This window comes from Centroberyx affinis, unplaced genomic scaffold, assembly GCF_046629955.1.
Source record: "Centroberyx affinis isolate AG114_WGS23_722 - 3 ecotype Tasmania unplaced genomic scaffold, CSIRO-AGI_Caff_v1 ptg004897l_1, whole genome shotgun sequence".
Lineage (NCBI taxonomy): Eukaryota > Metazoa > Chordata > Actinopteri > Beryciformes > Berycidae > Centroberyx > Centroberyx affinis.
Genome location: NW_027282402.1, coordinates 5987 through 29925, shown reverse-complemented (window position 1 = coordinate 29925; position 23939 = coordinate 5987). Strand labels below are relative to the sequence as shown.

The 23939-nt window shown below is 39.8% G+C and overlaps 1 protein-coding gene across 1 annotated transcript; it reads right to left on the bottom strand.

The window, feature by feature from the left end:
* Positions 1-8311: 8311 nt before the first annotated feature.
* Positions 8312-23735, bottom strand: mmp17b (matrix metallopeptidase 17b). The gene is given in 12 exon segments (XM_071545380.1): positions 8312-8709; positions 9265-9519; positions 12444-12593; positions 13779-13852; positions 15304-15397; positions 15576-15638; positions 15641-15751; positions 17684-17861; positions 18661-18769; positions 19894-20050; positions 22270-22402; positions 23604-23735. Coding segments are annotated over 12 exon segments (1854 nt in total).
* Positions 23736-23939: the final 204 nt, after the last annotated feature.

Genomic DNA, 23939 nt, shown 5'->3' with positions numbered 1-23939 from the left:
TGACTTGCTAAATCTGCTCTTGCCTACCTTGTGTTTTTCGCTATGTTTGCCCTACATAATTTTGTTCACCATTGATTGTGTTTAGTTAGACCTAGCTAGACACATTCTCTGTAAAGTCCTCTGAGACATGCTTGTGATAAAGGGCTATATAAATAAACTTGACTTGACTTGGGCCTTTGCCATTAAGGCCTCACAGGCTTTGGAACAACTTACCCATGGAGTTCAGGCTAGCCCCCTCATTAGCCTCTTTTAAATCACTTCTTTTTTAAACTGGCATTTTCGTAATACTTCATTTATATTCAATTTTTTATTAATGTTCCAAGTTGTTTTATCTCCTCCTGCTTGTTTTTTATTCTTTTCCTTTTATTCTCATATTCCTCTATTGCTTTGTTATTTCATTCCTTTGCTTAATCTGTAAAGCAGCTCTCTAAACTCTGTACACTGTATTTTTGAGAATGTTTGTCCTTGTCCTTAGAGAACATCCAACCACACAACAACACAAGCCATAGGATTTTTTTTTATCTAGTATCTCCAGCAATTTGAAGTTGTTTTCAACTTGAAAAGTGCTTGCCACTACTTAACTTTAAGGCCTAGGTGATCCTAACAACACACAGGTAGCTTCAGTCAGCAACAGGAAGTTGTCTATTTACGCAACTTACTGTTTATCCGAATCTGATTATACGATCATGACTATTGGGGTTTATTTTACAAATATGGATCCACTTCCGACTATGACTGATCAGCTCACAACTAGTAGTTACAGAGTGGAATGTAATATTTACAGAAGTTCTACTGCTAGAAAAAACAAAAAGGGGGAAATCGGGCACCCTTGCCTTATACCTTGTTTGGTTTCAACACAAGGAGAAGTTCCTGTTGCTAAAGAAACTTTACTATTGGTGTAAAAAGTACAGATCATCTTCCTAAAGTTTTCCTTAAATACAAAATGCTGTAGTGCCTCATATCATGCTTTATAAAAGGCCAAAAATAATATGATTGCCCCCTCATCATTTATCTCTAAAATATAGGTGGATGTTTTAGATATGTGCTTTACAGAAATCCTGACTGAGTAACTGAAATAACCTTTAAAGGTCCCATATGGTGTAAAACAGGATTTCCCCTGCCCCTTTGATTATGAAGGAGTTGGATGTGCCATCTAAACATTGTGAAAGTATCAAAACGCACAGTCGCCAACTAAATCCATGTAATCCATTTTAATGGATTATAATCTGAGTTTACAATCAGAATTCAGCAGTTATTGGCCGCTGATTTATACAAAAGGACCATATTTATAAAAGAGTGGTTTGATAAAAGTATAACTTTTATCCTAGATCTTCTTAATGACAGAGGTGACTTTTTTTTAGCTACAACAAATTTATGCAACACACATGTGTAAGCACTCCTTCATTATGTGGGTGTTTTTCAGGACAACTACCCAAGCTCTCAATTAGCGTGAGAGATCTCTCTGACCGTTTCTGAAATAATAAATCACATTAGGAATCAGTTTCTTAAGTCAATTTATGTATGGAAAATATTTTCCCTGATATCAGAATATAATATAATGATATCTGAATATAATAGTTTTGGTACCAAACAAATTAAAAAAGTTCATGTTAAACTTCTACATAGATCTTACCGTTGAGACACCAGACATGTCAACATGATGCTCCTTTTTTAAGGTGGAAATAGGATCCATTTCTCATGGACTCATATCCTTGTATTCACTCCACTAATTTTTGGGTTGAAGTATCTTTACGTATCTTGGATTGTTATGGCCAATTAAACCCTATTTTGGAAGATAAAGTCCTATTTTTAAAACTAATTTCCTCTTTTATGTCAAATTAAGTTTGGGATGTCTTTAAAAGACATCCCAAATTCTAGAAAAAATTATGAAAAAACTTAATGGGGAAGGTATTTAATGTCTGCAGTTGCTTTGATAATTGAAAACGATGTTATACTGCTGCATACATTATCTGCTGGCTGCTCTTCTGTATGCTAATGATTATATGTATTCTAATGCTATCTTACTACCCTCTCTCTTTAACTCTCTTTTCTTTCTCTACTCTTGAAGACAGGTGTTGGATACCACTTCACCATTATCCATCTCTAATCTCCACCTAGGCTACACAGTGTGGCGCAAGAAATCATGACAAATACTTTTACTCATCAGAGGTGTTATCAACTAATCTAACTGTTAAGAAGCCTTGTAAGGCTATATAAGCTGACAGAGGGTAAAAAGTTAATGAAAGTTATTGTTATTTTATTATTACCCCATAATTACAAACTAGTTACACTGTAATTAGCGGGCTGTAAAATAAAGCGTTACCTAATATACTTATATAAACTTATATTTCAGTTTGGTTACATTATTAGAAAGCACAAGAGTCTAAATATTATGGGCTTACAACCACTTTAAAATTTAGCAGAATTAAATTAGCCACACTCTTTAGTGACTAATGCTCTTCTTCTGCATTTCTATCCTCTGCCAGGCTTCCTCCCTCAATTTAGCTGCTCAGTGTTGGATTTGTTGGTTAATATTGTTTTTGGTAATCTGAAACCACAAAACAAAATAAAAGCAATATAAAGGTTATGTTATGAGAATTAAAAAAAAAAAGTGTTACACCATCCTGCAAAGGTATCCTCGCCTCACCCCGTGTCCATATGAGAGTGTGATCCTGTTTTTGGCATGCGATTCATCTCCCCTTTGTAGCAGAGTGGGTGCAGTTATCCGAGATGATTTAATGCATGATTGACCAATCAAATCCTAATCCATGTTCATAAAACGGACAAAGCCTGAGCTCAATTGATTAGATAATTCGATCCGGCACGCGTCCAATTATGCTGGATTGTCTAAACCATGTATGTGAAATGGGACCCTGATGGGATTGTTTGAAGCTGGGCAGGATGTTGTGGTTTGACGGACAGTGATGTGGAACCTCATTTGTGGGCCCACAGAGTGACCAGACAGCTGGTGAGTCTAATCAACCTACTGACTGCAGAGGCAACATGTATAACTAATGGGTCTCTGACTGACTCATGGGCAGCAGTAAAACAAAGGGATTTTAGAGTATTCCGGACAGTAAACCACACCAATATTACATGGGAGAATAGACCCAAACCAAAAGGCATCCTAGGTGGACATTTGAACATTCGGCGTATAATATCTAAATGTGATGAAGTCCAACATCTATTGACTGACTCTAATTTGGATTAAAGGCTTCAGATCCTGAAAATAATTGACTACAAATGGGATAAGCTGTTGTTCTATATTCTGCTCCCCTGGTCCCCTTCACTACTAGAAAATGAGCATTGGACTGCACTCTTAATAGACCGAAGGAACAGCTTAGTGTAACCTCTGGGCCTGAGGGCGGCAAACAAGACACTCGCGGCCTCCTCCACATGGTGACGGTGGGAACAGATACGACGGAATCAAATTAGTTGTGATTTGATGATACCCTTAAATGTATGCTTCGGATGATAACTGTGTTTGTGCAATAAAGCATGTCTGTCTGTTTCCTTGAAGTATACCTTTGTGGCTAACCTTTTCCTAGCCCCCTCAGGCTCTTTGAAAAAGACCATACTGTCCAGGAACTCAGCCTGCTGTCTTTGAAGGTTTTCTTTGAGTTTAATTCTCGGATGGTGGTGAATCGTAATAAATTGTTCAAATTCTGCTTCCGATTTATCCCACAGACCAAAGATGTCGTCCAGATATCTCAAGTAGAGTAGGGGACGAATCGGGCACTTTTCAAACGCCGTCTGTTCCCGCTCTGCCAGATAAGTATGCTGTTGAGTACATATGGCCCATGACACATGACACAAGGTCGGGTCCGGATTGATTTGTAGTTCGGTCCGGATCCGGACCAAGCCCTGTTCTAAGGGGGCAATGTCTATGGCTGGCGTGACAGCCACAATTTTTTAATCCACCCTGGTTGTCAGAGTAGCCTGGGCTGGGAGGTTCAAATCGGTACTGGCTGCTGAAACCATTGTGGCCATCACTACTTGGGGCTCCTCTAAAAGAGCTGTAACCCTCAATGTGGGGAGATCAGCTAGTGGGCTGCTATTCTTAACAGAACCACTGAAACCAGAAGGAGGACAAGCAGGAAGAGGGAGAGGCGGGAACTCCTCGTCAAAAGGAGATTTAAGAGTGTCTATAGTGGACTGTATTAACTAGGGTTAGGGTTAGGGTTAATAATGTGAGACAGATGTGTTTCATCTCCAAACCAGAAGCAGCTGGGAGTGATAATATTTGTCACCACTTAGCTCCCCTTTTTTTCCACTGTCCATGGTGCTCCACTCGCTCCTCAGCCCATGTAGAGGATCTACAGGGCAATAAATTGCATGAAATAGGATGTTGCTTATTAAAGTGAAAAGAGGGATTGAAATGAACTTAAAAATTTCATGAATGACACTTATGCTACATTTGACAGCAAAACATAAATATCAGCAACTATGGCACCATGATTTAACATGTTTTTATTAAACAACCAATGCAGATGCTTTCTTGCATTTCTATTTAGTAAAACAAACAAACAAAAGCAACCAACAATACACAATTATAAAAACAAATTTAGCTATACAAGGTGCTGTGGGATACAAAAAAATCAAAAATCAAACGTATGGATGGATGTATAGTACAAATGTCTGGAGTAAAGGAGTTCTCTGTTAGAAGTGTAAATGTGTTAATAGGGTACAGGGACCTTATCAAGGAGTTGGACATTAAGTTATTATAAATGAGTTAATCATGTATTCTACGTTTCAGCACTATGCTGTTGGACCAGTGTACTGCAATCCTGTTGAAATGCATGAGATGAAAGAGGCTTTGAACGAGGGTTTGATCAATATGTGTTTTTGAAGGCTGATTACAATACAGATATTTTTGGATTGAGGCTGCAATATTTTGTGCTGATTTTCAGTATCTTTAAATTTGACCATTTTCATGCCAAAAAAGTTAAAAGAATTGAAATAATTCCCCCACAATTTTATTCTTGTCAGGGTGGAAAAGCCTCTGAAACAGCATTTAGACCATCATGGGACACTAAAACTCTCCTTTGAAAGTCATACTAATATAATTCTTTTAGGTGGGTTAGCAGCTCCTTAAAGGAATAATTCACCCAAAAATGAAAATTTTGTCATTTACTACTCACGTTCATGTCAGTTGAAACACTGGTGAAGTTCGTATGTCAACAGAACACACAATGAGTTTGCTAGCGCTGCTCCATAGCATAACAACTGGAGTGAATGGAGACCGCTTCTTAAGAGTTCCAAAAATGGGTAAAAACCGACCATAAAAATATACCAAACAGTATAATCCAAGTTTTCTGAAGCCAACAGTAGCAAGCAGATGCTGCCTTCAAATGCTGTTGGAAATACTGGATGGAAATTTTACATGATACCCAAGATGCTACGATGTGACATTCTAAGTCTTTGTTTAACTTTTAGATGTCCGCATAACAACTTTTAGGCAATAAACTTAATAAAATATCAATTACAAAACTATTTCTGACTAAAACGTACTTGAATACATGTTGTATTTATGACTGTAAAAGGAGTTTGTAAAAGGAGTGTGGAAAATCGAGGAGATAATGAGGTGTGTATTGGACTTTTGGACCCACAGTGCAATCATTTGGCTTGGATTATACTGTTTGGGGTAATTTTATGGTCATTTTTTGCCGTTGTCGGAACTCTAAAGAAACGGTCTCCATTCACTCCAGTTGTTTTGGAGAAGGCTGCTACAGAGCAGCGCACACTCGCTGTGTGCTATTATACTGACATACAAACTTCACCAATGTTTCAATTGACATGACGGTGAGTAGTAAATTACAATATTTTCATTTTTGGATGGAACTATTTCTTTAAAGCTGGTTGAGGAAGGTTTCATGTCATGTTTTACAGACTACCACCATTGAAGCTGGTTTACAAAAAAGGGAGGAACTTCCATCATATCGGAGATGGATGACATTGGCTGGTTGATATCTCATTTTGGCTGAGGACGTTAAAGGAAGATACAGATTCCTCAGAGAACAATTCCATAAGTTTAATATGGTCCCGCCTCTCTACTGCTGCCTTTGTATACACTGTGATTTATTGAAGACATTTTCTCACTATGTTTTGTCTGTATGCTTCAGAAGAACACAGTGGCCAGTGATACACTTGAATGTGACTGTCCCTACTCAGTGATTATGACCAATCCATAATGCAACCATTTTTTTAATCTTACAACCAATCTTACAGCCAGAAGTTACAAATAATTCCCTATCAGCACTAGTTCAAAATCTTGGGCCCGACTGATCCATCATATACCAAAAGCCCTTCTTATAACAGTGGAACTCGGTACAGCTTCATTTTCCAGTATGCTAACCTCAACATAACTGTATGAACAGTAAATGTGTCAAACTAGCTGGACAAAGTATCACGTTAACAATTCATAAAATGATGGACTGTAAGTGCCAATATTTGTGGCTGAGAGTTCAAGAACTCACCCAGGGATTTGTACACCCAAAACAACAGTTATACCAAAGTGCAAAATTGCTTTAAACTTTCAAAACTTTCACAGTCTGAACACTTCCAAAGGGTCTTGAGAAACGGGCCAGGAGAAAGCTCATGAAGAACACATAGGCTAATGAGGCCCATCCTTAACACCAGAAAGGCCAATAGATTTTGTGGGTCTAACAAAAAGCCAATAAGCTGTCACCTGAAAGGGGTAAATATAATTCTAACCACTATTTCCTTACACAATTTTAGACACTGGTTTGTACAGAAAGTGGGCATAGGGAAAGTCATTTTGAAAGCTAACATGTTTCAATTCAAAAATTCCAAATGCCATCAAGTGACTGTGGCTTGGCCTTTCTAGTGTTTAACGGACAATTCCCGTTATTTGAACCTGGGCTTTATTTTCCTACTTTTTGCCATTGTGACGATTGTGTTCAAAATCTAACAACACTGGCAAAAAGGCCTAGGTTGAAAAGAACTGGGTAGTTAGCATGAGCAGTGATAGCTTATGATTGAATTGATAGCCACCGTGGCTGAACAGTCAAAGAAAAGAGCGCCACCTACAGAAACTCAAACTTCATGAACAGAAAATCCGAGGAAAAAGACGTGACAGTACTGGACACACTGTTTGATTGACAGGTGATCTCTGGGAAGTGCAGTGTCTCCAAAGATGGAGACAAACAAAACAAAATACAGCAATGAGAGCTTAGCACCAAAGATGGAGACAAAATAATACAAAGAAAAACCACCACAGCAATGACTGCTTAGCACCAATCATGTCGCCTAAATCAGAAAAATGAGGAACTTGAAGTATACAACTTTAGCATTAGGTAAAATGAAATGAGAGGTAACTGTTTTAATTTTTAGGATTTTATTACTCAGAAATCCTTTGACATCTCAACTAAATGTCTTCTTCTTGGTGGTGGTGAAGATTTCATGAGTGGTTTTAACCTGTCCTCGTCGTTCCCCTCAGCGCTTCCCCTTGGGGGAATCCCTGCTGCCATCTTAAAGCAATATTCCACTTAGTTTTAACATGGGGGTTATTTGGCACTTGACCACCATGAAAACCAGAATATAAACTAATCACCAAGATTGGATGCAGCTGGACGAGTTTGTAGCATTCAGATTTTTACTTCCCATTCATTTGAATGAGCTACGGTGAACAGATTCAACAACAGATCCTGCTTTTAAGACAATCAGCAATACTACTCTGTTGTTCTGTGTAATTTTTTATTATTATCAAGTATTAGGCCTGCTTAAAGGAAAAGTTCACCCAAAAATGAAAATTCTGTCATCATCTACTCACCCTCATGCCAGTTGAAACACAGGTGAAGTTTGTCCATATCTTTTTGGAACTCTAAAGAACAGGTCCCCATTGACTTCAGTTGTTTTGGAGAAGGCTGCTACCAAGTTGTGCTGGCAACCTCCCTGTGTGTTATATGGACTAACAAATTTCACCTGTGTTTCCTGGGGAGTAGATGATGACAGTATTTTCATTTTTGGGTGAACTATTCCTTTAAGGGCAAGTGCATTCCATTTCAAATATTCTGCTCCCCCTCGGACCCCCAACATGTATGGTGCTACGTATTAGCAAGTGCCGAGGGGAAGTGAAGGATGGCCTGTGAAATGACCAATGAAACAGTACGCAGCTTTTTTTTTTTAAACTGAGTGCTTGCTGGATTTCAATCTCAGTTTCGATTGGTCACATCCTGTGTGGAGATTTCCCATCAGTGCCCATACCCAACACCAGAATTTAATTTGGGCAAATGGGGTGAATCTACAGCATCTCCACTTCCTGATTTAGGCTGATAATACAGCTGGATTTTTACATAAAAACCTTCATCAGTGTCCAAGTACCCAGCAGCAAGGCAACAATGAAGGATTTTGTCCTGCCCCCTGGTGCTCCATTGTGGCAAGTGCACTGTGGCCAGATGTGCGGTCCTCTGTCATTCTGTTTGTCTCTGTTTCCATGTCTGTCCTTCCCATGGTCCTTCCTCGTTCCTCCTGGTTCCCCTCTTTCCCCCCTCCATCTCTCTCGGAGCTCCTGTCTTCCTGTGGGCGGAGAGAGAGACAGGGAGAGGTCGTCCGCGACGGGCGAGGATGAGGAGGAGACGGGGCAGTCCAGCCAATCGGCGGCCGAGGATCGGGGGTAGCCATCCTCCGGGGACGAGCCTGGAAAGAGGAACTTCCAATAGGAGTCGCCTTTGAAGAGATAGACGGAGCCTAGAGAGGGGGGAGGGAGGGCCAGGGTTTACTAATTGCTCAGTTGTTCCCATTCTCACTCATAGTCTCTCTCTTTCACTCTCTCTCTCTCTCTCTCTCTCACACACTCTCTCCCTCTCTCTAACACACTCACACACAAATGTTTGTATAAATGTACTTATGAGGACCATTCATTGACTATGTTTATTCCCTTACCTTAATCTACGGTACCTAACCCTAACTAATCCTAATTCTAATCTTAACCCTAAACCCAAATCCTAAACCTAAACCAATTTTAAACCCAAGTTCTAAACCTGAACTAACCATAATCCGTACCCTAACCTAAACCTAATCCTAACTTTAATTTTAACCCCAAACTCAAGTCCTAATCGTAAACTAGCCCCTTGTAGAACCGGCAAAATGTCCTCACTTTGCAAGATTGTTCTCATCTGTCTATCTTTGTAAGGACAATTCAAGTCCCCATAAGGAAAATAGGAAAATAGAAGTAAAAGAACTCGCACACCCAAACCACAACACAAGTCCACACACAGAGTACACACTACTGCACTTCCTCACCATCCTCGTCCGTGGTGATGCCGTTGACTCCTTCTCGGAGGAGGTGAGTCCAGGTGTCACCCTGCTGCTGCGCCTCCTCCACCTCTCCCATCTCCCCCAATACAGGGCCCTCCTCTGGGTCCCAGACCAGGCCCCACCTCCCTGCCGCCTCCTCATCGCCTGCTCCCACCAAGCTCATCCCCATCCTGAGGTCAGAGAGGGGTCGAGGGTAGCCTTCCTGGAGGGAGAGGTCCCTGAACAGCCAAAACTGGGAACCTACAGCAAGACAGGGGCTGGATTGGTGAGTCGGGTCGGTTGGTTGGTTCACTCAACATTCATGAAAAGCTGGTGAAGCTGCGTTTAGCTGTTACACTGGTTCCTAATGTACCATGAGCAGGTGAATGCCTGTTGAGATTGCTTGGGAAAATGTCTTGACCTGTGTCGCTGAGGTACAAAACGGGAACAATTCAGCTCTTAGGCAATCTCAGAACCCATCGTCTATCAGTCTGATGACGATTAGACTCTGGGGGCGACGGCCAATATTTCGGGGTTTCCGGTGTAGCCAGCGGACATCCGGGCCAAGACTTCCTCTTCCGTGCGCCGGTCATTGTTTACAGTCCGATTAGCAACTTGAGACGCGAGAATGGAGTCGGAGTTGAGAGACGACGTCTCATATGCAGACATCTGTTTATAGAGATTAGCCGAAATGTCGATGTTTGTGTATTGTGTGGAGAAACGTTCGACTCGTTGCGTCTCAAGTTGCTAATCGGACTGTAAACAATGACCGGCGCACGGAAGAGGAAGTCTTGGCCCGGATGTCCGCTGGCTACACCGGAAACCCCAAAATATTGGCCGTCGCCCCAGAGTCTAATCGTCGTCAGACCGATAGACGATGGGTTCTGAGATTGGCTCTTAGTATACGCATGAACTTAATTTTGCACTCTTTTCTTGTGTCTCTGTTTGGTTGCATAGAACTAGGGTTGCAAGTTATCTTACTAGCAACTTGCCCAAACGGTAGCTAGGAAGTAGTAGCTTTATCAATTGTAGATCACAGCACTTGGCAGGTTTCACTATAAGTTTAGCTAAAACGATAGTAACTACAGTTCTTACAATGACTAAAGCCGCAGCTTTACCTTTGTGACTCTTTCTCAAGACCAAGTTATATAGCACATAATCGTATAATCTCTTTAATGAACAGGACCCGGATACTGTATGTGCAACGTAAAAAATCAGTTACTCCTCTGCGAACAAAATACAAGAAGTTTAAGTTAAGGCGACCAGATCAACTCGACTCCCTGTGTTTGCTTCACTGAAACTACTGGCTGTTATTTACTGTTCCCTGCTGTTCTGCTGTTTGCTTGTATGATAGGAACTGGTGTTAGGTCCTCCTACAGGCTATTCCAACAATTAGGAGCCTGAGGTTTGCCACCACTCTAACCTCTTTAAAAAGCAGGCTTACAACTTTTGTCTTCTCTAAAGCCTTTGACTACACCTCATCTCTGTGTATGTGTGTGTGTGTGTGTGTGTTCTGGGAGGGGGGGTTATCTATGTAATACTTACATATTTTCTCTATGTGATCTTAGGGTTGGGCTGTACTTATGGTTGGTCTGTATCCCTATATTACCTCATAACGGGATATTAGAAAATGTTCAAGGTATCATATTCTTATTATTTATTACTATTTATTAAGTCTTGGATATAGCAGCACCACTAATAGTAATCACACCTTAATTCTCCCCTCAGGATACTAACTTTTGTGTGCTTTCCTGCATTTTGATTGATAGTCTGTGGTGCTGTTTTTTTTTGTTTTGGTTTTTTTTCAAAGAAAAACTTCCAATAATAAAAATGTATGGAAATTAAAAAGAAAAATGCTACTGCAGCTGTTTGGCAGTTCTTTGGCTTCAAGACAAAAGCTAGCTGAACTGGACCAGGTTGTATGCAATCTTTCCACGAAAAGCAGCAAAGGACGTTTAGCAAAGGATGTGAATACATCAAATACAAAACAATTTCCATTGATGTTAGAGTTGCACAAAAATACTTATGTACTTATATATATATGTTCAACAAGCACTACCTCTTAGTAGGTATTCAGCACAGCGGAAAAAGTATCAGTTTAATCAGTTTTGGTTTGGCCTAGTCGCCCGGAGCCCAGTTATTTTTGGGCATGTTTAGACTTATCTTGTTTCATCCAAGCTAGTTTTGGCTGACTTGACGTACTAAAACAAATTTAATGGAAGTTTTTAAGCACATTGTGAATGATCCTTCATTGCCACAATAACAGCGTGTAGCTTAGGCTAATAATTAAGTGTTGGACTTGATGAATTTTATGAAGCATAGTCTGACATTAGACCGATATATTGCTTTGAAGAACATTCAAAATAAAACTCTTTGAATCACAACATCATTGTTTTCATTTGAATACATTGTGCCTGTCATCCAGTAATTGATAGATTGTACCTACTACACAAGATATGAGAGTGGGGCATGGTAGTATATGCTCAGGCACATGGATGTATTAGAACCCAACAGGTTTCTGACCATATTACCACAGCCAGATGTCGCCACCTAATGGCAGGAGATGATATAGGAGGAATTAGGCATCTATATTGATAAAAGTATATGTGGAGTTTATATCATGGTATAAAAAAATATATATATATGAATATAAAAATATCGCCCAACCCTATGTAATCTGTGTATATGTATATTTTATCTATGTGATGTGTGTATATGCATATTTTCTCTATATGATGTGTGTATAATGTATATTTTTCTATTCAATGTGTTTATGTATATTTGCTCTATGTGATATGGGGCTATGTATATTTTCTCTATGGAATGTATGTATATGTATATTTTCTCTATCTGATATGTATATTTTTATGGCAGGTTTGCACTAGGTTACTGTGTTCTTCTTTCATTGTTTATATGTAAAGCATAATAAAAAAAAAAGCATAAAAGCACATACTTTTGACCTGACTGACTGACTGTCTGACTGACTGTCTAATTGATTGATTGATTGATTAATTAAAGGATTAATTCATTTGTTGATTCATTAATTAAGTCTCTCTGGACAATAAACCTTCCAAATGCCCATTTGGAATACACTGTGTCAACACAAAGTAACATCACACCAACAATTTCAAATCTGCATTATATCACTAAACAGGGACCATCTGGAGGAAGAAGTGCCAACGTACTGCTGATGAAGATGATTGCGTGGTCCGACTGTCTTTCCAGCACAGCCTGAAGACGAGGCAGGTCAGGAGGAAGACCGACCCACAGTCTCCTGACCGAAGCGCCCCGACCCGACACCAAACCCCCCCCACTGACTCGCCACATAGTCAGACCTGGAGGGAGGAGCGAGGGAAGAGAGGGAATGGAAGAAAAGTAAACGGATGGGTGAGCGAGGAAGGTACAGCAAATTTATAGATTTAGAATCACAAAGTGTTTTTTCATTTTAAAGCCAACATAAGACATGGCACAACACACAGCATCAGATTTAAGAGAATGCATGACAGAAAGGGTGGTTCTTAAGTAATGTCTTCATACCAGACAGATTTTCTTATTGGTCAACTTCCCTGTTAAGTGATGAGAACATAAAATCATCAATTGGTTCCTGGGAGATCATTGGCTTTGACAAACCTGAGGTGGATGCAACATATGCAGATTAAACCAGGAAAAGCCCTTAACACCACCAGTGGAAAGTAATTAATTTCAGGAGTAGCTACAATGATATCCGTTATTTTTGCAATGGAATGCATTGAAATATAGGGCTCTATTTTTGTGAATCACATTATTCAGTATTTTTTATAAGTCAATGTTCTCAGGTAGTTACGCTGTTGTCCCTTCATTGCCTATCTGACAGGTGGTTTATGTCTTCCATTGCTCAGATCCTGTACTTCTTGATTATTGGTCTATCATACCTGTATGCTCATATAATCATATTTCCACATTGCTGTTCATTCATCACAACAATTCAACCGTAGATCTACCTCTCGTGTGTTTGTACTTATGTGTACTTATCATTGCCTAATTATTCACCCTTAGTTTAGTTCCTTTAGTTTCCTGTGGTCATTGTATGGGTTTAATAATAGTGAGAGACAGAGATAGAGATAGTGAGACAGAGGCTACCAATTGTCTCCATCATGGTCTCATTTGTTTATGGTAATTACACCAAGGTAGCACTGTTAATTTGACAATGATATATTGATGTTGCTGGCTGTAAAAAGAACTGTCCAGTTTACAGTAATACCTGACTTTAGAACTGACATGGGAGTGCCCTTTTGCCCTCAAATATTATATTTGAGCATGCACATCAAAACGATATGACAATTAGCAACTGTGAAAACCAAAGAGTGATCAAACCATATGCATCAAAAATAAAAACAGTTGATTAACACAGTTGTATTTCTTACCAAGAATCTCGTTGGTCCTGATTTTTGAGTCCTAAACAAGTTAATCATTTTATGAAATTTCCAGTTTGCTAGTTGATGAAGACCTGCCAAATTAGCCAGTTTAGTTTGTATTCTGACCTTTGAAGAAGAAAGTCTCTCCTCTGATCTTGGCCACGGCATCAAAACTGGTGGTACAGCGATCTATGGAGGGGCTGTGGGGTAAAGACGGACGGGGAAGGCAATGTAAGCCTTGATTCAGTATAAGACAATTAAATAATTAATCAGCAATGGAACTTGAAGGAAAAATTTAACAAAAAAAACAAAATTGAAATATTAATACTGTCTCATGCATATCCCAGAGCTGTAAACAATCTTGTTTGTTTTAACAACCGTTTTTTTTTAGTTAAATAGCATAATGTTGATAAAATATATTCATGTCTTATAATAATTAATTTGTAATATTTAAGTTGTACAGGAATTATGTCTGCTATGAGGAGAGGTTGGCTAATTGTTGCCTTGCCTACTTGGCTAGTATTGACAGTATTGACTGGAGCTTTGCTGACTACAATACAATGGCACTCTAGAATTGCATATCTTGCTCCCACAAATTGTATTTGCGTTAGAGGTCTTCCTGTTTTTAAGCAAGACACTTGTAGTGGCGACTAGGCTTGAAATAACTGTGAGACATTCAAGGGGAGCTATTGTGTGTGTGTGTGCGCAAGAGAGACAGAGAGTTTGTTAATGCTTTTTTGGGGTGGAGGGTTTAATGTGGATGCCATGCACTTAAAGATTCACCCCCTCTGAGACTAAGGACGCTTTCTGACTGGGTCCTTTTGAAAATCTGTTCTGTTTCTGTTCCGAAGCCACGGGTACAAAACGAACCCTGTCCCGTTTTTTCACACTGACAGCTGTCAAGCAATATCCTTTTTCATTTCAATTTCATTCATGACATGACAGGCAAAGGGGGTAACTATGGTAACAGACAACAAAATACGCTGTGTTTACATTTCTGGTATTTATCTGGCGCTGGTCTCAGAGCGATTGCTTTCAGACCGATGTGAAACGAAACGCATCTCGGTTGTAATCAGTTTTGTAGTAGTTCTAGGTTTGTTTTGCCTTGTTTGTTTCGGACCAGGTTGTGATTTCACACTTGATAAAAAGAAACCGAGACAAGGAGGTAAGCGTTCGCTGTTTTGAAACAAACTAGCCAAGTGGACCCAACCTGAAAGCACCTTCAAATCATTTCTAGGCCGTTTTAAATGTACAATTGATATACAAACTAAAGGACAATCCAGGCACTCCAAATACATGTTTCGACCACTGTAGGTCTTCTTCAGGGCTTTAAAAAAACAAGAAGGGCTTTAAGAAAAGAAGACTGGATGCTGGATTGTCCTTTTGTTTGTAGCACTCTTTTCCCCATTTTCCAAGAGCACCCAACACATTTTTGATCCTAGTTTGACAATATAGAGCAACCAGTCATTTCCTTTTTTTTTTTGTACAATTGATATACTTGGATTTGACACTTTAAGCTGTTATATCGGTCGGCTTCACAGACAAAACAGGTGACAAACTTGAAACTAGCACTAAGGTAGTTTTCATTTACTTTGCTGTATTTGCTCCTGCAACAACTCAGTAAAGTTTCACCCTAACTTGCCAATCGTACCCATATCTGTGGTAATGGTCGCGGCCTCTGTGGCGCAACTGAGGCTCTGGGGCGAGACGAGGGGCGTCCGTGGCCAGCAGCTGGTTTCTCTTTCCTACACACACACATATGTATAAACACTTTGATACGAATATTTTTTTGGACACATACAGGTAAACTTTTACAACACCCTTATTCCAATCCACATGTATCATAACTTATCTCACAATCACAATATCGAGTGAAATTATTGTTGTTTTTTTAAGTCAATGTCATAACTTAGATGGCCCTACCGTAGAGCTGGGTGATGTGCTCCAGGTCTTGGGGTCCCAGGCGGTAGTGGAGGGGGTCCCCGGCGGGCCCTGGTAGTATGGCCTCATCACAGAGTGGCGGCCCGAGGAGTGGGCCAGCCCCAGGGCGTGGCCAAACTCATGGACCAGCACCGTGAACAGGTCCGTGCCCTCAGAGGCTGGGGGGGGTGGGGTGGTGGGAGAGGGAGGAGAGAGAGGGGTGGTGAAAACCCCACAGAGTCTGAGATCAATTGATTCTTATCTTTCACCTTTTGGAAGCTGTGAGTGTGATGAGGAGGCGCATCCTGATTTGGCCGAGGAATTCAAAGAAAAGCTAGTTGGTAGCTAGAAGACAACTTAGTAGGGATGGGACGATATGCTTATCCCACGATACAATTTCATACGAGATATGGGATTCACAAATCGATACAACCACAATACAGTGTGATCTTGATCCTGATTCCTGATTTTACTTGGGTTTTAATTTCCTTTGAACTGTCTTTTATTTCCTTTGAAAAATGTTTTTCTTTTCCTATTCTTATCTTTTCCTACACTGTATTGGTTTTCATACACCAAATTGTTTGTATCTGTTTTCTTTTAAAACCTGATGATTTTATGACTTGTTTGTTTTATTTTGCTGCCTTTGTGAAGCACTTTGTAACATGGATTTTGAAAAGTGCTCTATAAATAAAGATTATTATTATTATTATTATTATTATTATTATTATTATTATGTAATAAATGAAAGTTCAATGACAACAAAGTCTGACTGTGCAGAATTCAGTTTATATCTGAGCTAAGTCTTTCTAGCACCGGCTTGCTACATTTAAACAACAATTCAAAAATCTCATTACAAAGTGCAAATAATATCATTTGGATGGAGAGCTTGTGAAATTTTGATGGTCAAGCCATCTCATATGTGATTACTACAGCAGAATAACATGGAGCTAATATCACAATTAATTTCTCTGCCCCTGCAATACATATTGTCACTTTTTATTTTGCCTTGCGATATATATTGAATTTCGATATATGGTCCCATCCCTACAACTTAGCTAACAGGATGTGCCTACTCATCACATTCACAGCTTCCAAAAAGATAAAGATAAGAATACATGGAGTACTCAGCACAGGCTTCCCACGGTCATGAAAATCCTGGAAAGGTTATGGAAAATTGTATAATATGAAACTTTTGTAGAGGTCATGAAATTTTAAATTATGATACTAAGCGTATCACCTTTGTAAACTTGAAAATAAAATTTACAGGAGTAAATTGGAAAAATGAGAAGGTGAAAATGCAACTGGTCTGCAATGATATTGCTGTGAGTCTCAAACAAAACAAATTTTAAATGTCATAGCATAGATATAGGTTGCTTTACATTACACCACCGTAGCACAGTCATGAAAATTGCATGGATTTACGGAAAAACTACAGAAAAGTTTTGGAATTTCATTGTACAATAAGTGTGGGAACCCTGTCGGCAGCAATTGACAGACCAGCTGAGTAAAGGCTCTGAGCATCAAATTGACATGCAGCTTTTGCTCATTTAAAAAAAAAAAAAAATGAAAAGAAAAAAAATATTTCTTTCATTTTATCCCAGATCTCAGTGTATGATCGTTTCAATGATAATAAAAATGTAAGTTATATTAAGTCAGGATATTGCTCAAGCCTTCTGACTCATGCAGTACACTCAGCTGTCCAGTAGAGGGCATACATGCTTACCCAGTCTCTATTACAGTGGCAGCATGGTCATTCATTGATAGCTTACTCAAATACTGTGCAATAATATTCAGCAACAATAATATGTACATATATGTTTGTAGGTTGTAGCACCATAAGAATGAATTATGGTTTTTGACTGGACCCACATAAGTTGTTAATTTTATTGCCTGATGTTATTGCCACATGAATAAAGCTGTTAAATTAATTATGTGAATTTGTGGCCTCTATGTTTACCTGAAATATACCTCATAATTAATTTAAAAGGCTTTATTAGAATTGTCTGGTAGACTCCGTCCTCAGCAGATGGACTGACTCAACTTGAACACAGAAGAAGAAGAGGATGAAGAGGAAGAAGAATTGTATAGCAGTGCTCTTAACAAAGTTCCACCTGGCTGTCTGAAGGCCCACTCCTCCTCTGCGTCCAGGTGAACTCCCCCGGCCCGGGAGGGGTCCGATGGGAAGAAGGCGTGCCCCACCGCGCCGCCCGCCCCATCGAAGGGATAGCCATCGCCGTGGTAACCGTTGAGGAAATCTACCTGCAGGTCAGCTGTCTCCGGACCACCCACCTGGAGACGGAGGCCAACAGGAAAGTAAATGAGTGAGTTGAGACAGAGACAGACAAACCGAGAGAGTAATGCCGCATTCATGTCATACGGGAATAACTGTCTGAATGACTTGATAGTTAAAAGTTAAGAAACTTGGAAGTGTTTGAAGTGTCGTCAAGATGATTGTACTTTTCTGTAGATTTTGGTTGCTCCTGATCAGCTTTTTCACACATGAACTTAGAAAGGATACATTTGAGTTTATGTCTTACAGCAAACTAAACATTGTAATGTCAACCACAAAACAAAAATCCAGCTGTCACAATTCAGGAAATCGTAAAAAAAAAAATCAGGGTCCACTGCCAAACCTTGAGTTCCCAAGGAGCATTTACCATCTTGAAAGCTGAGGTGAACAGTATTTTCTAGTAGTATTTACCATCTGAAAGCTGAGGTGAACTGTATATTTTAGTAGTATTTACCATCTGAAAGCTGAGGTGAACTGTATTTTCTAGTAGTATTTACCATCTGAAAGCTGAGGTGAACTGTATTTTCTAGTAGTATTTACCATCTGAAAGCTGAGAGAACAGTATTTTCTAGTAGTATTTACCATCTGAAAGCTGAGTGAACAGTATTTTCTAGTAGTATTTACCATCTGAAAGCTGAGAGAACAATATTTTCTAGTAGTATTTACCATCTGAAAGCTGAGTGAACAGTATTTTCTAGTAGTATTTACCATCTGAAAGCTGAGAGAACAGTATTTTTCTAGTAGGAAACATCATCTTTACCATATGACATGAATGCAGCATCAGACAGATAGACCAACCTCATGGAACTCCAGGGGAGTTGGCTCCGCCCACACTCGTAAGGCGTAGAAGACCAGTGAGCGAATCGTCTCCCGGGACAGATGGGAAGAGGAGGGGTATGAATGCAACCTGAGAGAGAGAGAGAGAGAGAGAGACCTTGTCAAGTCCCAGAAGACTTGAAGCAAAGGGAGGCGTGATGGATCCAGGGGCAGGACTTGGCTCTTATTGGTCAGTGGGAATCCTGCCTAACTTCTTGTGCAAAACATCTGAGACCAGTATTTCAATTTCAATTTTTTTTTCACACAAATAACCCCATTGTTGGACATTGATGTTACTCTGAAAATGTAATCAGTTACTCTTTACTTACTACTCATTTAAAAAGTAATCACATTACTTTACTAATTACCCAACAGGAGCAGTAATTAATTCCATTCCTCGTTCCACTACTTTGCGTTTCGTTGGCAGTAGAGGCTCCTTGTTCTTCCCTGAGTTTCACATTGCTGTGTTTATTATTGGATGCTTTGATAAATTGGATGTTGTGGTTTTCGCTGTGGAAAGCGTTTTGCTGCCGCACAAAGTTTACAACGGACGATAATGGTCTTTGCATCCTTGACTGAGATAAATTTTAAATAATGGGAATACTTCCAGCTGCTGAAAGTCTGCGTCTCTCCCTCCATCTTTTGTTTTGCTTTTTTAGCTAACAGCCAACGTAAACCTGAATATCCCTAAACTAAACAAGCACAGATTCTGTACAGATCCATGGCGCGTGTGTTCAATTCTATGCACTGAAGCACTGCGACACAGTTAAATTACCTAATTCCACTAACGTTACTTAAATACCAAAAGGTAATAACGTTACCTACCGTTAAAGTTCGTAGGGCAGCAGAAGACGTGTTACTGTCTACTAATCCCGTTACTAACACAGGTGAGTTTGGAGCAAATTGTGGAATGTTAAGTTTCACTTTTGCTGCTGCTGGTCTGCTGATCTGTGCATCTTTGAATGACAAACATGGCGTGATGCGCACATCAGGCGCATTAGAGATCTATCAATTTTTATACACGATGACTGACTGACTGCTTGCCTGACCTGGATTTGCCTCGTGATGCCCTCAGCTGCGCCATGGGGAAAAACATTTATTTGCAGGGCAAATAAAAGGGCTACATTTTCTTTTTATACATTTTTCGATTTTAATTAGTAGGCCTATATAGAACTTATAAGCGTTACACAGGTCACAGCGGGAAGTTTAGCTAACCTCCAGTTGATGTTCCTACGGGTCCACATGGAGGCAGCCCTCCTCCTCCTCCTCCTCCTCAGGCTTCTTCCCTCCTGGTCGACCGGCGGTCTGGATGACTCCTCCTGGTCAGGCAGGGAGCAGCGTGGGCTTTTCATCAGAGCCATCGTCTCCTCATCTGAGCACAAGAGCGAGAAGAGGGAGAGGAGTGGCGTATAGACCATCAGAGCCATCAAAGATCAGCCTAAACATCAGTGTTGGGTGGTAACACTAAATAGAACATGAATGCCATGCTGTTCAGCGGCCAACTTAGAAGCCCCGGATCCCACCAGCACATGAATGCAGCATAATAGTTATAGCTAACAAAAATCATCTTAATTGCATAAATCACACCTCCGGATCACCACCAAATTCCTGGGCCACCAAATTTCAGCCAAATCCTTTGTAACTTTTTGAGATATCTTGCTAACAAACAGACAGATGCCAATTCCTTGCATATTTACAAGCTACATTTCAATTCAACGTATCACACCTGCACCGTGTACAGTCGGCTAGTCCAGAGCTCCACTAACATTCCAAAAATGGCTCCATGTGACCCTCAGCATGTACAGAGATCATCGATATATGCGATGACGATTGGCTGATGAGGACGTATAGTATCGCCCAACCCTACTACTCTAGAGGCAAAATGGCAGAAAGGATTACAGGTACTTTCTCCAGTTGCAGGTATGCACACTACATTGATTTCACTGTGTGAAAGGTTGACAGGAACATTGCTCTCAATTGTAAATTGTCTGCAGGTACACAACATCTTTCCACTGCAAGTAACAATATGTCAAATCTTGTGAAGCACCTCCATAAACGGCATCAGAGAAAAATTGCTATGTTTGCAATAATAATAATTAAAGTTCGGGCCAGGAAGCGACGGGGCTTATGGGAAATGCTGTCTTAATTTGGAGAAACACTAGCACTAACAAAACAACTGGTGTGAGATAGAAACTAATTGTCTCCACCATGCTCTCATTTGTTTTAGAAATAATTATAGCAAATGAAGTCATCAGCACTCACAGATAAGTGTGTATCACTTCTTTAATGATGCACAGCAGCAAAACAAACGGATGCGTTTCAGCCCCAGGCTTTCCTCAGCGTTACTGAGACAATTGTGGGTGTGACCCCTAATAAACAGCAGCCAGGAACCTGCTGGTGATTACAACCAGCTGATACAAATCATCCAAACAGGCATCATAAAAAAAGAGGCAAAATAAAAATAACAAAATTTGAGACAATTTAAGCCATCAGAGGAGATATATCACATTATGTGATTGCAACAACCAGATAGTGACCGACTGATTTACACACTAACAATAAAAATAGCATGTATGTGGGTCTACATCTGTAACCTCAACATGTGCAGAATCTCCATAACAAATAGCCTACAAATGCATGTACATAAATACGAACAACCATCCTCAAGAAACAAATATTAGTCTGAAAAATATTAGTAAGAAAAATAGTAATCAGAAAAAATTAATAATAAAAGGAGGAAATATATCACATTCTGTGATTACGACAGCCAAATAAGTGACCGATAGATTTACCAAATATCTCATATATTGTGATAGTAACAGTCAGATAAGTGACCGATAGATTTACACGCTAACAATAAAAATGCATGTATGTATATACAGTATGTAGATCAATCATGTGCAAAGCCTTCATAGAAAATGCAAATACATATACAGTACATAAGAAAAATAGTAACAAGAAAAGATATCTAATAAGTAATAACAGGAAAAATATCACATTCTGTGATTGCAACTGCCAGCTAAGTGACTGCTAGATGTACACACTAAATATATCACATTCTGTGATTGCAACAGTCAGATTAGTGACCAACAGGTTTGCACACTAACAATAAAAATGTATGTATGTAAATATAAAGATCAGTCATGTGCAAAACCTCCATAAAAATTACAAATGCATCAATAATGCACATATTCATAAAAAACAAGACAACAGCAATTCCTCGTTTAAGCCCCTAAGATTTTCGGTTTGCGATTTTTGGGTCGGTTTGGTAATGATATGCTGAAGTTTAAAAGTGATACACATAGTTGTAGCACATTTATGTAGGTGTGCAAATGTATGTGGATGTGTAGCACAACAGAAGTCATATAACGAGTATAGTGTAAAGAATTACCACCACCAGGGGGTAATAAATAATCATATTACTTTTGAAATGAGTGACAAGTCATGAGTAATGTGTTACTGTTTTTGAGTAATAAGCCCAACACTGCCAAGGACAAAGAAAAAGACAGCCAGCAAAAATAAAGAGGAAAGTTCCATTTGAGAGAGAGCAGAAAGATGGATTGAGAAAGAGAAAGAGAACGTCATCCTCACCTACAACTCCAGTCTCATTGAGGCCTGCGAACCTCTGCATGGCCCTGACAGCATGAGTGACAGCTGTCCAGGCCTGTAGCTGTCCGGTGGAGGGGTCAGGGGGCGGGAGGTAGCCGTATCTCATCAACCAATCCTGTGTGGGGGACAGAGAATCATCTAGAACAGAGGGTTCTTCGACTTTTTCAGTCCTACAACCAAACTTGAGTCTGAATGCGACCCATGCAAGATCTGTTTGGCCAAAGATGGGTTCTGATCCTTCAGCATATGCAAAACAGGTAGATGTGAAAAACAGACACTCAAAAGTTTGATTTTGTTATTAAAATTCTACGTCTCAGAGATGGAAAAAAAATGTCCAAGTCCACTATTTACCATAATCCGCTGCCTCTTGCACATACTGATTGAAGTCCCAAGTCAGTCTCAAGTCTTGAGGCACAAGTCTCAATTCAAGTCCCAAGTCTGAATGTAGATCACCAAGTCCTTGTCATTAAAGTCAAGTCTCAAGTCTAAATGTAGAACAAATCAAGACTCTAGTATCAATTTAATATCTTAAAGAAAACAAAATATCTAGGACTTTTCAATGCAATATCCATAGGATAAAAACTTGGTAAGAGCATCATGAGTTTGATTTCTAGAATCAGTTTCAACTTCAATAAATTCAATCATTCCATACAAATACAAAGAAAACAGAATTTAAATTCAGTCGTCTGCTGGAACAAATCTCATCACTTTCAATCTAAGTAATTTACACAAACACAAGATCTCAAGTCAAGACTTTAGAAACCTTTTCAAGTCATCAGAGTACAAGTCAGAGTCAAGTCTCAAGTCACCAGAACCCAAGTCAAGTCAAGTCTCAAGTCTTCTCTTCATGCATCAAGTCAAGTCTCAAGCAATTAAAATTGTGACTGGAGTCCAAGTCGTGTGACTCGAGCCTCCACCTCACTGATACGCGGATCAAACAAACTGTATGATACAGCATTGTGGCCTTGTATATTAGAATTTGAATATCTGATCTTATTCTGAAATTTGGTCTTGGTGTGCTAGAGCAGTGATTCTCAACCTTTTTCATATCAAGGACCCTAACTTAGTCCACATTCAAACCACGGACACCCATTTGATGAGATTTTGTCTCTCGGACCCAAATTGGAGAATATTTTTGTTGTTAGATATGATTTTGTCCAGAATCCCATGACTATCTGTCGAGAGATAACAGTGAAACTATGATCAAAATAGTCATTCTTCTACATTCTCTAATTGTGTTAACTTCTTGTAAATGAAATAACGGTGATGTTTAACACTTCACATCAATTTGCTGGGGACCCCCTGGAAGCCCTTACCACCAGCTGGGTGCTCTCGTCTTCAGTGGGTGCCACCGGTGCAGAGGAGGGTGTCGGGGTTATGGCGGCAGTGCGCACCCTTTGCAGGCGTCCACAGCACAGGCAGAGGAAAAGAAAAGTCCACATCTTCATTCTGGGCACATGTTCATGCCTCAAACGTTCACGGAACCCAAATCTGCCAACACCTCCAGTGAATCCATTGGAGTTGATTTTCGAACCCTAAGTTGTCGTTCGTTAATTTGTTGTGTCACACTGGGGGTCCGGAGTGGAGTGAAGAAAAGAAAAGATCAGATTAGATGGAACTGTATTGATCTTTATTGATGAGTTGTTGCAGCA